The 14,648-nt window shown below is 28.8% G+C and overlaps 2 protein-coding genes across 2 annotated transcripts in view; both read left to right on the top strand.

The window, feature by feature from the left end:
* Window positions 1-441: 441 nt before the first annotated feature.
* Window positions 442-14,648, top strand: part of LOC146880836 (putative disease resistance RPP13-like protein 1) — a 46,227-nt gene continuing 32,020 nt past the window's right edge. Inside the window, exon 1 of the mRNA XM_085668978.1 lies at window positions 442-831. Within this exon, the coding sequence (XP_085525104.1) occupies window positions 816-831 (16 nt within the window). The 5' untranslated portion in view covers window positions 442-815. The remainder of the gene's footprint in view (window positions 832-14,648) is intronic.
* On the top strand, window positions 838-4,210 carry LOC146880837 (putative disease resistance RPP13-like protein 1). Its single transcript, XM_085668979.1, has one exon. The coding sequence runs from the start codon at window positions 892-894 to the stop codon at window positions 4,156-4,158; it is 3,267 nt and encodes a 1,088-aa protein (XP_085525105.1). The 5' UTR covers window positions 838-891; the 3' UTR covers window positions 4,159-4,210.

Genomic DNA, 14,648 nt, shown 5'->3' with positions numbered 1-14,648 from the left:
CTTTGATCTTGAATATACAGGTAAAATTTAGGAATTAAGGCGTGTGAATGTGATATATCAATAAAATAAAAGTAAATTCCATTATTTCATGCCATGTTCATATCACTTACAAAGTATGCTTTCAACCATGAAACTTCCGCAAATATAAAAAATAAAAAATAAAAATCAGTAAAATAACAAAATATCTTACATCATTCCATGTTCGACACGCAAGTGTATTGTTTAACAAACAAACCTTTTAATATAGTAATGCAAATGTATTGTGCAATTTGATCATTTAATTACAATACTAGCTTGACTACTTTCGTAATAGTTGTTTTTAAAATATATGATTAAAATTTAAGAATTATTGTTTGACTAGACTAAGCACAGCATCGAAGAAGAAAATGTTGATAAAATATGTTATTGTCCGTTCCATGACTCCATTAACCTCTCTTGCACCGAGTCATTGGCAAAAGCTGATCCAGCACTCGAATCATTCATCTTTGTCATACCATGGCATTAGAACTTGTTGGTGGTGCTCTTCTTTCTGTTTTCCTTGATGTTGCATTCAAGAAGTTAGCTTCTTCCCAAATTCAAGATTTCTTTCATGCAAGAAAGCTTGATGAGAAGTTGTTGAACAATTTGAAAACCAAGCTGAACTCCATCCATTCTCTGGCTGATGATGCAGAGAGAAAGCAGTTCACGAATCCACGTGTCAGAAACTGGTTGTTTGAGGTCAAAGATGCTGTCCTTGATGCAGAGGATCTCTCAGATGATATACAAATGCTCACCAAAAGACAAGTGGATGCTGATTCTGAATCTCAAACCTCTGCATGTTGTACGTTCAAGGTACTCAATTTCTTCAAATCTTCTCCTATTACTTCCTATAATAAGGAAATTGAGTCTAGGATGCAAGAAGTCCTTGACAAACTAGATACTCTCTTAAGTCAAAGGGGTAATCTAGGATTGAAAACAGGTAGGGCTGTTGGATCTGGGTTGGGCAATGAACTGCCAATGAAATCACAAACAACATCGTTGGTTGTTGGAACTGATATCTATGGCAGAGATGATGATAAAAAACAGATCGTTGACTGGTTGATATCTGACAACAACAATCCTAACCTGCCATCAATACTTTCTATTGTGGGAATGGGCGGGCTGGGTAAGACCACGCTTGCCCAACATGTATTCAATGACCCAAGGATAAACGAGGCTAAATTTGATGTCAAAGCCTGGGTTTGTGTTTCAGATGAATTTGATGTTTTTAAAGTATCAAGAGCAATTCTTGAGGCTGTTACTGAATCAACTGATGATAGTAGAGATCTAGAGATGGTCCACAAAAGATTGAAAGAAGAATTGACTAAGAAGAAATTTCTTCTTGTTTTGGACGACCTTTGGAACGAGAACCAACATAATTGGGAAGAAGTGCAGAAGCCCCTCATGTTCGGAGTCCAAGGGAGTAGGATTCTTGTCACTACACGTAGTAAGGAAGTTGCCTCTACCATGCAGTCAGAAGTTTACTCCTTAAAGCAGTTACAAGAAGATGATTGCTGGAACTTGTTTTCTAAATGTGCATTCCGAGATGATGATACTCAACCAAATCCAGAGTGTAGGGAGATTGGCATGAAGATTGTTAAAAGATGTAAAGGACTACCTCTTGCCTTGAAAACAATGGGAAGTCTATTATACAACAAATCATCTGTTTCAGAGTGGGAAAGTGTGTTTCAAAGCGAAATATGGGAATTTTCACAAGAGCGTTCTGATATTGTTCCCGCTTTAGCATTGAGCTATATCCACCTTCCTTCCCATCTGAAGGTCTGCTTTGCTTATTGTGCCCTTTTCCCCAAGGATTATGAGTTTAAAAAGGAGCATTTGATGCACTTGTGGATGAGTGAAAGTCTCTTACATTGTCCTTCAGAAAAATTTTGCCAACAATACTTCAATGATCTACTATCAAGATCCTTCTTCCAACAATCAGGTGAAGAGGAAGAAGTATTTATGATGCATGACCTTCTAAATGATTTGGCAAAGTATGTTGGTGGAGGCATATACTTTAGGTGGGAAGTTGGTCAAAACGAGAAGGTACAAAAAGTAACTCGTCATTATTCAGTTGAACTTGGACACAGACAATTTTTTGATGGGTTTGGGTTTGGAACCTCATGCAACACAGAAAGGTTACGCACATTTATGTTGACAGGTAGGAGAATTCATTCTTACACCCGTTGCGGTGTCAATATGTCGATACATGAATTTTTCTCCAAGTTTAGGCATTTACGAATTTTATCTCTGTCTCATTGTTCTAACATTACAGAGCTGCCTGACTCTGTTAGCAATCTTGAGCATCTTCGATTGTTAGACCTCTCACATACCATACTAAGTAAACTTTCAGAAAAGATATGTTCACTCTCCCACTTGTTAATACTAAAGTTGAACTATTGTATATATTTGGAGGAGTTGCCTTCAAATTTGTATTTACTCACCAATTTGTGTCGCCTTGAATTGATAGAGAATAATTTGAAAAAGTTGCCGTCGGGTTTGGGAAAACTGAAGAATCTTACAGTAGTAATGGAATCCTTTAATGTTGAGCATGGCAGGGAGTTCGGTATTCAACAACTAGGAGAGCTCAACCTTGATGGACGTCTATCAATTAAGGAGCTTCAGAATATTGAAAATTCAGTGGATGCATCAGAAGCATGTTTGAGGAATAAAAGACTCCTTATGAAGTTAGAGTTGAGATGGAGAGGGAATAGGAGCTCTATTGATTCGAAAAAAGAAGAGGAGGTAATTAAGAATCTGCAACCTTCTGAAAACTTAAAAGAGTTGGCAATCTTAGAATATGGTGGGAAACAATTTCCAAACTGGTTACATTCATTACCGTACCTGGTGTCCTTAGAGTTGAATGGATGTAAATCTTGTGAACGTTTACCTCCCCTTGGACTTTTGCCATTTCTTGAGGACTTGAGTATTGATGGACTTGATGGGATAGTGAGTATTGATGCTGATTTTTATGGGAGCAACTCTTGTTCATTTAAGTCTCTACAAAGTTTGGTATTCTCCCATATGCAACAATGGAAAAAATGGGAATGCAAAGCAGGTGTTTTTCCACGTCTTCAATATCTTACTATAACTTCATGTCCTAAGCTGAAAGGAGAGCTGCCAAAGCAACTTATTCCTTTGAAAACACTATATATTAGAGACTGCCAACAACTTGAGGCTTCCGCTCCTAGGGCTCTAGATTTAAAGCTATATGACTGTGGAAAGCTGCATTTTGACTGGGCTACCATGAAAGGTCTCATATTGGAAGCATCATTGCTGGAAATTGTTTGGTCTGACACTGTTGAATATTTGTGTATTACCTTTAAGTCAATAAGTGATGATTGTGTCGCTATAAGGATCTTTCCATTGGATTCCCTCCCAAGACTCAGGAAGTTGTATCTCGGTGGGTTTCCTAATCTGCAGATGATTTCACAGGATCACGTTCAAAATCATCTTGTGGGTATGACAATCGAAAAGTGTCCTAAATTTGAATCATTGCCTGCAAACATTCATATGTTGCTTCCATCTCTCAATGACCTAAACATAGAAGACTGTCCAAAACTTGAGTCCTTCCCTGAGGGAGGTTTGCCATCAAATCTAGGACATCTGACAATAAAGAGGTGCCTTAAATTGGAATCATTGTCTGGAAACATGCATATGTTGTCTCTCAAGAATCTATGGATAGAAGACTGTCCAAAACTTGAGTCGTTCATTAAGGGAGGTTTGCCGTCAAATCTAAGATTTATGACTCTCAATAATTGCTCTACACTACTTGTTGACTCACTGAAAGGAGCATTCAGAGACAATCCTTCTCTGGAAAGCTTGTCCATCGAAAAAGTGGATGCAAAATATTTTCCTGGTGAAGGTTTGCTTCCACTCTCTCTTACTGAACTAATAATGCGTGATTGTCCAAATCTAGAAAAACTGGACTATAAGGGTCTTTATCAACTCTCATCCCTCCAATCATTGCGTCTTGATAACTGTCCCAAGCTTCAATGCTTACCAGAGGAGGGTCTTCCCACATCAATTTCATTTCTTTACATAGCTCGTTGTCCAATGCTCATTCAGCGTTGCCAAAAAGAAAGAGGCGAAGACCGGGAAAAACTTTCTCACATTAAACACTTGTATATAATGTGGTGAAGGGTTTGTTTTAAATAGTTATGCATTTGTTTTTTGGCCAACAATTTTTTTTTTTTTTTGAATATGTATATATCAACCATTTTTCTCTTTTGTTGGTAGTCATGCAAAAAGCTTCTAACAATTCACCAATTCCATCAATTTTTCTCTTTATAGACTATTAGCTTTACAATAAACTAGTAATTTTACCCGTGCAACGCACGGGATATCAAATTTTAAAATTAAAAATTATAATATATTTATTAAATTAATTTGAAATTATAAAAGTATAATTAAATTTAATATAAATTTTATTTTATAAAATTCAATAATAATATTTTAATTGATTTTATAATAAAAATGTATTTAAGTTATTTATATATATTTTTAATAAAATGTATTATATATAACTATTTTAAATAATATATTAAGATTTAGATAATTAAAATTAAGAAATCAAATTTAATTTTGAATGAAATATTGAGTAAAAAATGTAGAAAAATATAATAGTTGTTTCTCTAATAATAAAAATGACGGACGATATAGAAATTGTTGAGTAGACTTAATAAAGATACAAACATTAGACGATACAAAAAATGTGAAGAGTAAACCATATAAAGCTACAAATGATAGATCGTGCATATAAATGTAATGTTTAATTAGTCAGATAGTACTCACTCTCTTCAGATGTGTCAATTTGGTACTCACTTTTAAAAATGTGTCAATCCAATCCCAACTTTTGAAAAAATGTCTCAATTAGGTTCATTCCACTCTTGTAAGTCATTTTAAATATCGATACCATTAATGACGTTAATATTTTTTTCTCAAAGGGACCTGTTTGAGACATCTTTTCCAAAGTTAGGACCCAATTGACATCTTTGTAAAAGTGGGTATGAAACTGACATATCCAAACAAAAGTATCGGACTAATTACACCTAAATATAAATAGTAGATTCTTTAAAGATACAAATGTTAGACTGCAAACAAAATATAAATAGTAAACAATCAAAACTTACAAAATGTAGACTATGTAGCCAAATATAAATAGTACACTATGCAAAAATACAAAGGTTAGATGTTGATAGACTCTTTTATTAGAGTCCTTTTTTTTACAATTTTTTTGGATTTTGAATTTCAAATTTTAACTTTGCTCCCATATTTCATAGCTTTTAAAATTTAGAATTTAAATTCAAAATTTATTACTATATATTTTGAATTTCAAATTTGACAATATATATCCTAATTTAGAAAAAAAAAATATTGAAATCGAGATTATTAGTGATTTTTATATCTTTAAAAATTTTAAGAATGTATAATTTTAACTTGTAATGATATACCAATGTATATGTTATAAAAATTATTTTTTAAATTATTGTTTAAGTTTGTGTAAAATGTCAAAAAATATGTGAAAAATATTTAAAAATTCATATTTAAATTTGACAATTATTTATTTATTATTTTACACCATATTTTAATTATTTTTACTATTATTATTATATTAGGACTAATATGTTAATATATTATTATATTATTAAGAACCATAGATCTTTTGTTCCTAAATATTATATTACTTGTTTATTTTCTATATCATATTTTTAACTTTTATTGTTTTTAATTGTGAATATTAATGTATTTCCATTAAATTTTTTTAATTTATCATTTTTCAGATTTTCATAATATATAAAATATGAACATTTCTTATACGTTAAAAATATTTGAAAGTTGTTTAGAGACATTATAAGAATTTATTGAAAAACCTACACTATTTTACAATTTTTTTAATGTTAAAATTTAAATTTTATTGGTATATTTTTTGTTTAATTAGTCAAATAGTACCACTTTCATTCTAAAGTTTCAGTTTGGTAATTGCTTTGAGAGAAAATGTTACTGTATATACTTCGAATTCCAATTTTCACAATATATGAATTTTAATTTTGCAATAATATTGAAATTGAAATAGTTAATTATTTCCATATCTTTAAGAGTTTAAAAAATTTATAATTTTTATTTTTTACCTTATATTTTAATTATATTAATATTATTATATTTTATATTTACATTGTTACGTATTATTATATTTTATAATATATTATTATATCATTATGGGTCATCAAATTTTTTGAATATTTGAATTTATATATTTTTTATCAGAAATATTAAAGTATTTATTACAAAAATTAACTTTTTGTATATATTTTTTTATTTTAAATGTTAAATTTAATTTTTTTATCACATTCTCTTTCTTTTACTGTCTGTTACGATTAGGGATGTCAACGGGGCGGGTAGGTTACGGGTAGTAGTTCTCCCGTACCCTACCCGCTGAATAAATATTTGCCTTGTACCCGTATCCATATCCATCGGGTATCCGTTATGCGGGTACCCGTCTATTTTTTTCATATCCGCGGGTATCCACGGGTACCCGCGGATATTTAAAAAAATATTTAAAAAAATAATTATTTAACCATAATTATTGTTAGGATCAACAAGTTCCCTTTCTCCAATTGATTCTTGAAAAACAAACAAATAAAAAATCACTACCAATTTATATTGTAGTTTATTTTTGAATAAAATATTAAAGAAATTACTAACTTCATCAATGTCCACCTCTTGCAACATTGTATAAAGTTTCATGTTGTCCCATTTTAATCTAGAAGAGCCTTAAAACATAAGGAGTTCAGTAAAAATTTCTAACAATCACTTAATTAAAATATCTAAGTAAAAGTGTTAATTTCATTACCTTTCATGTTGGTCCATAACCAGTCTTAGAAACACATCAATGCCTCCACAGTATATGGAAGTAATTTACTTAGTTGTGGGGTAAGAATCTGACCACCATTATTAAATGAAGACTCATAATGTTTTTACTAATATACATATATATATATATATATAGTTTTTCTGAATTAAAGTTTTTACTAATATAATGAAGACTCATAATGTTTTGACTCATTTGTGGGGTAATAATTTTTCTGAATTAAAGTTTAGCGGGAACGGGTATCCACGGGTACGGATACTATGATACCCGTACCCGCCCCGTTAACATGCGGGTATCAAAAATACCCATACTCACGGGTAGCGGGTATCCATTTTTAATATTCATTTCCTATCCGTTGCGGGTTTTATCAGCGGATACCCGCGGGTACGAATTTTTTTGACATCCTTAGTTATGATTTCAAATTTGAATCCAAAATTTATTAATATTATTATATGTATTATGATTAATTTTTCACAACTTAAAAACGATATTATTTTCAATGAATTAATTTTGAAATTTATTCTAAAAACACACGGAAGGAATATATTACCTAATATTATTTACTACTTGATGTTTACAAAAATCAACTATAAGAAAAGTTCAGTTTCGAAGGACATTAAATGAAAAAAAATAGTTTCCAATGTAAATTCAATGTAATGTAATATTATATAAAAATATAAAATGATAATATTACATTAATCCTACACAAATATAAATTTATTCTTAAATTAATATTTAAATTTAATCATAAATTGATATAAAGTTAAGAATACAACCATAATCAGTATTATTAGATCAATCAGTTTTCAAACACGTTAATAGAAGAAGATTTTGGTTTCCAATGCAATATTTTAAAACCATAATTGATATAAAGTTAAGAATACAACCATAATAAGTAATATTAGATCAATCGGTTTTCAAGCACATTAATAGAAGAAGATTTTGCATTTTGTATTAATCATTAGCGATAAATAAAGAAGCATATAACATCTCAAAAAACAACATGATGATATAAAAATTTTATATTTTTTATATACTTAGAATTGATAAATAATATTTTTCGTGAATGTCTTAAACTCTAATTATGTGTTTGATTGATACTTCATGATTCATTGAGTCCCACAAATCATGATTGCATGTTGTTCATAATAAATAGTCATAATTCAAAATGCAAAATTCTTGGAAGATGAAAAGTTTTCCATTTATTCTTTATATTTTTGACATTTATATTGAAAGACGTAAGTGTTGATTTATAAAGTTTATTCAATAAGCTACGTTAAAATTTAAGAAGATTTTTGAAAACTGTATAAAGCTCTCTTAAAAAGGTAGGTAGATTTTTAAAATATTTTCCATTTAAAATTTTAATACAATAAATTCATATATAACATTGCAATGAGAAACACAGAAAGTTGTTGTTTTCTAATATTTAATGTTATTTAATGACAAAGACATTCATATTTGAGAAGCCGTAAAAATATATCTTGGAAGTAGGTTGAAAGAAACTGAAAAGTTCTTTAAGAGGTTGAAAAAATATAGCTTGGAAGTAGTGTTGGAAAAAACTGGAAAATTGTTTTAATTCTTAACATCTTTATATTTTTGGAAGATGAAAAGTAGATTTTGAAAAATATAAATATATTTTTCAGTAAGCTAGGTAAAAAAAAAAGTCTTAATTTTTAATTTGGTAATTAAATATATTTAAGGTAAGTAATTTTAATAAACTATTAACTGATCAAATTTTAAGAAAAGTGTAATACGTAATGACTATTTTTAAAATAAATTAATAAAATACATAATTTTTCTGTAGAAGAGGAGAAAATATTAATACTTATATAAAAAATATTTGTTAGTTATAAATCTTTCTTCTACTTTGAACTTTTTAAAAGTCTATGTTATCATTAATAAGACAAATTCATCGAGTCAAAACTTTATTTTAATTTTGTTTGTGCAAAAATTTAAAAACTTGGATTATACCTTTATAATTTGTATTTATTATAAAAATAAAATGTAGTTTATGATTTGCATTTACTTCACTATAAAAATTCTGAAATAGTAAATATTATCTTATCAAATAAGATTTAATATTATATTTTAAAGTATTCACTCTCGATTCTACAAAACATTTCAGTCAAGTAATATCCGTAAATTCCACACAAAATCCTAATTAATTTATTATATTACGTTCTTTAATTAGATTTATTTTATAAAAATTAGCTACCTTCTCCAAGAAACTTTGTAAAAGTTTCTAAAGTTATTATTTTATCATATTTACTTCAAAATATTAATTATGAAGACCACCAATGATGTATATTTTGGGACAATGCACATTAGAACTCAAAACAATATTGTTAGCTTTGCAATTGTATATAATTATATATTAGATTAGATACTATTAGGGATTTTGGTCATTCAAAATGACTTTTACTCTATGGGAATGTGAGAAGATTTTTGGACCCCGTATAAAAGTTTTTCAAGAAGGTATGTAGATTTTTTAAAATATTTTCCATTTAAAATTATAATACAATAAATTCAAATATAACATTGTATTGAGACACTAAAAAAGTTGTTGGTTTCTTCATAATTAATGCTAATTGATTATAAAGATGTGTTGGAAGAGACAAATTTTTATTTTGAAAGTGTTGAAAGAAACTGAAAAGTTGTTTTTATTCTCCTCAACATCTTTTAATTTCTGGAAGATGAAAAGTATTTTTTGAAAAGTATTAAAAGCATATCTAGCAAGCCAAGTAAAAAAAAGTTTTAATTTTTAATTTGGTAAATAAATGTATTTAAAGTAAATAATTTTATTTGCATTTTTTATTAATAAGAAATTATTAATTAATCAGATTCAAAAAAAAGTGTAATATGTAATATTATTTTTAAAACAAAAATTAAAAAAATAACTAATTTTGTCTATAAAAAAGGAGAAACTATTAATATTTATATAAACATATTTGGTAGTTATCATTATGTATTCTTTTAATTTTAAATTATAAATATTTTTTGTACTCTTAAATTTTTAAGATGTGGGACTGGAATGAGGAAGGAAACAAATATATTTGATTCATGGATTTAACTTATTAAACTTTAATAAATATTTATTGAAGCATGAGCTTTATTTCAATTTTGTTTGTTGAAAAATTTAGAAAATTTAGATTTTACCTCGATTTGCATTTATTTTAAAAATAAATTGTAACTTATGATTTCCATTTACTTCACTATTATAATTCTTAAACAGTAAATATTATTGTATCAAATAACATGAAAATTATATTTGAAAGTATTCACTCTCAAAACTATGAAACATTTCAGTAAATATCGTGTAATATTTTGTAAATTCCACACCAAATCCTAATTAATTTTTTGTATTACCATTTTTAGTTTAATTTATTTTAAAAACAATAGTTACTTTCTCTGAAAAACTTTGTAAAGGTTCCTAAAATGTCATCTTATGATACTTATCACTCCAAAACATTAATTATGAAGACCACCAATTATGTTTTTTTGGGATATGACACACTCTTACTATAATAAATGAATGTTGTATATTCCAATACATGTCTGGAAATCTGATCTACACAGATGAACGCATATGAGTATATCCTTGAAAGAATATAAGTTGTAAATTGTAGACGTAGCAACGTTCTTTAAGTGTGAAGAGAGGTACCGGTAATCAAAGCATGTTAGTGATAATAATATTACGTAGAGCAACCATGATTATCATCTTGAGAAGTGTTGATAACTCTGGACAATGCAATTAATTTTATCTTGAGAAGTGAAAACCATAATGAAGATAAATTTAAAAGAAATGAAACGTTTCTTGGTTGGCAATTTAGTATTTAATATTGGAATATGAAAACATTTAATAATTAAAACGTGTAGCAGATGATAGAACAGTTTAGTCATCATTATCTCGAGCAATGCGAAATTTAATGCATTTGAATACTGATTGACACGTTGATTTGTGGAGATAATTCGAACCACTTTTTGAAGGCGTTGGAATACAAAAAGTTTTTTAAACGGTCATTTTAAATTTATTTTTCCATAAAAATTGATCTTAAATTCTTCTGAGTATGAAAGTGGTGAAAAATATTTTAATTATTTTATAACTTATATTATTTTAATAATAATAATTAATAAGTAATAGTTATTGTATTTCACTGACGTTTAAATTTCCAATTCATATGGAATGGTAATTAATGTTAATTAATTCAATTTCTAATTAAAAATAATTTATATTGACTAAAATGAAGTCGAAAAAAATCTAATACAAAAAAGGAAAATACATATAATAAAAGAGAATAAAATATAACTTTTATATTGAGATATATAATAACTGCATACAAAATAAGAGTCCAATTGAAATCTTCTTATATATTGATATATATAAGAAGTTCAAACAAAATTACATACAAAATTTTCAACTTTAATACCAAAAAAATGGATAAAGAACTTTGATATCTCTGCTTGTTCTTTCACTTTCAACTTCAAAAAACAATTCAGGGTGATCCTCTACAGAGAGTTGATGATCTCCATAGAAAGATCTTAGTTGGTTCCAACCTTGGGTAATCATTGGAGTGTGAATATCCATGTTGTAAGTAACATGGTGAACATTACTTTGGTAATCAACAACAGTCCATTTAGCAGCAAGGTCCTTCCAATAGCGTATTATGAACACTCGGTCAACGTGTCCAAAGTCCTTAAAAGATTAGCAAGTTAAAAATAAAGAAATAAATAAATATAAATAACAAAAATAAATGAGTTTGAATCAAAAAATATATCTGGTCTTTCAAAAAAATAGAAATGAATCCGCCAACCATTTCTGAAGAAAGTATGGATTGTGGTGTGGGCATGGATTCCATTGCATGAGAATAGGTTGGTGATGAAGTAAAATTGTAAGAGAAGAAAATGGGTAACAGTAGAAAAATCAGATGTCTGACTTTGAATTGGTAAACATAGGGAATATATATATATATATATATATATATATATATATATATATATATATATATATATATATATATATATATATATATATATATATATATATAAAAGAATGGGAGAAGTCATAGCTGTTGGAAGTATCCGTACATACTGCACAATCTGAACTGGTAAAAGTACAGGTTAATAAATACGAATTAAAAAATAATACGTTAAAAAAAAGAATTACGAAGCGTCGTAAAAGTATCAGAAGAATTATTTAATGTAATTTAGTAATGTTGATTTTTTTTTCAGGATGGGGTATTTAATATTGGAATAGAATAAAGTTTAATAATTATAACGTGTGGTAAATGATGGAGTAGTGACAGATATGATGGAGCAGTTTATTCATCATTATCTCGAGCAGTGCGAAATTTAATGCGTTTGAATACTGATTGATAGGTTGATTTGGAAAAAATTCGAAGCAGTATTTGAAGGGGTTGGAATACAAAACGTTTTGTAAATGAAATGGTTTTGATGGAGTAAACGGTGATTGGAAAAGTGTGAAGAACTCTTTGAAAAATGTCCAAATAAAAACAAAATTTGGGTAAAAATAAAGAGATTTGGTGATACAATGCATTATTAAAAAATACCATTAACGAAAAAAAATGACACAAACAAAGTTTAAGGTAGAAAAATGAAGAAGATGAAGGGTTTGCTTGTAAAAGGTGGAAAAATACAGGTAAATTGGTAAAGAAAAAGGTATTTTGATACAAATTACTTACCAGTTAAGTTGTACAGCGAAAAAGACTCGTGCATGACTTTGAAATCTTGATTTGAAGCCTGTATCTAGAAGAAAAACAGTTAGATCAAAGTAGATAAACGGAAAAAATAGTTAGATTAACTCTTTTTGGTGTAGAACTTTGAAAAAAATATAGTATATGATGAACTCTTTGAAAAATGTCCAAATAAAAACGTAAATCAGGTAACAATAAAGAGATCTGCTGATAGAATGCATTATTAAAAAATACCATGAACGAAAAAAAATTACACCAAGAGAGTTGAAGGTAGAAAAATGAAGAAGATGAACGGGTTGCTTGTAAAAGTGAATAAAAAGTACAAATTAAAAGATAATAGGGTTGAAATAATAAAATAAATAAATAATTAAAATAAAAAATTTCATATTTGTGAACTGATTTTTTTACATAAAATCAAATATCTTAAAATGAGAAGATAATACAAAGAGTTTTGAAAATGTTAAAGAAAGAATCGAAAAACATAAAAAATAAAAACAAATAACGACATGAACAAAGCTGAGATGCATGTGTTGGTAGTCTGGAGATCAAGCCTGTAAACAAAAGAAACATGATGAACAGAAGAAAGCTCAAAAAAAAATATAAAGCATCTCCAGACTCGGTTTTTTGCGGTTTAAACCAGATGTTTGTGGTTGTACTCTTCATTTAAAGAATTAAAACACCTTAAACATAAGATGAAGCCAAGAATCACTTACATATCAGAAAAAAAAACATAAAGAACCATACCTGTTCGCTTGAGAAAGCAAAAAAAAAAAGCTCTCCACAAAAGAAACATAAGATGAATGGAAAATCTCAGATGCATGTGTTTGTACTCTTCAGTTGAGGCCTTTAAACAAAAGAAACATGATGAACAGAAGAAAGGTCAGAAAAAAATATAAAGCATCTCCAGACTGGGTTTTTTGCGGTTTAAAACAGATGTTTGTGCTTGTACTCTTCATTTCAAGAATTAAAACACAAGAAACATAAGATGAAGCCAAGAATCACTTAGATCTCAGTAAAAAACATAAAGAACCATACCTGTTCGCTTGAGAAAGCAAAAAAAAAAAGATCTCCACAAAAGAAACATAAGATGAACAGAAAATCTCAGATGAATGTGTTTGTCCTCTTCAGTTGAAGCCTGTAAACAAAAGAAACATGATGAACAGAAGAAAATGAACAGAAGAAAGCTCAGAAAAAAATATAAAGCATCTCCAGACTCAGTTTTTTGCGGTTTAAAACAGATGTTTGTGGTTGTACTCTTCATTTCAAGCATTTAAACACCTAAAACATAAGATCAAGCCAAGAATCACTTAGATCTTAGAAAAAAACATAAAGAACCATACCAGTTCGTGTGAGAAAGCAAAAAAAAAAACATCTCCACAAAAGAAACATAAGATGAACGGCAAATCTCAGATGCATGTGTTTGTAATCTTCAGTTGAAGCCTGTAAACAAAAGAAAAATGATGAACAGAAGAAGATGAACACAAGAAAGCTCATAAAAAAAATATAAAGCATCTCCATAGTCGGTTTTTGCGGTTTAAAACACATGGATGTGGTTGTACTCTTCATTTCAAGGATTTAAAAACCTGAAACATAAGATCAAGCCAAGAATCACTTAGATCTCAGTAAAAAACATAAAGATCTCCACACAAAAAAATATCTCATTATGAACGGCAAATCTCACATGCATGTGTTTGTAATCTTCAGTTGAAGCCTGTAAACAAAAGAAACATGATGAATAGAAGAAGATGAACAAAAGAAAGCTCAGAAAAAAATATAAAGCATCTCCATAGTCGGTTTTTTGCGATTTAAAAACAGCCCGATCAAAAGAAGAAGATGAACAGAAGGAGATGTTAGAGAAGAAGCTAAGAAAGGCAGAGAAACCATGATGAACGCGGAGCAACAGAAAAAGAGAGAGAAAGAAGTGAGAAGGCGGAAGCAGAGAGAATGAGAAAGAGAGAGAAAGAAGTGAGAAGGCGAAAACAGAGAGAATGAGAAAGAGAGAGAAAGAATTGAGAAGGCGAAAGGTGAGAAGACTGAGGAAGAGAGAG

This window comes from Vigna unguiculata, chromosome 11 (genome assembly GCF_037176805.1).
Source record: "Vigna unguiculata cultivar grain cowpea cultivar isolate G323 ecotype 2 chromosome 11, ASM3717680v1, whole genome shotgun sequence".
NCBI classification, from domain to species: domain Eukaryota; kingdom Viridiplantae; phylum Streptophyta; class Magnoliopsida; order Fabales; family Fabaceae; genus Vigna; species Vigna unguiculata.
The sequence above is the reverse complement of the archived record's forward strand: the minus strand, read 5'-3'. Positions and strand labels throughout refer to the sequence as shown.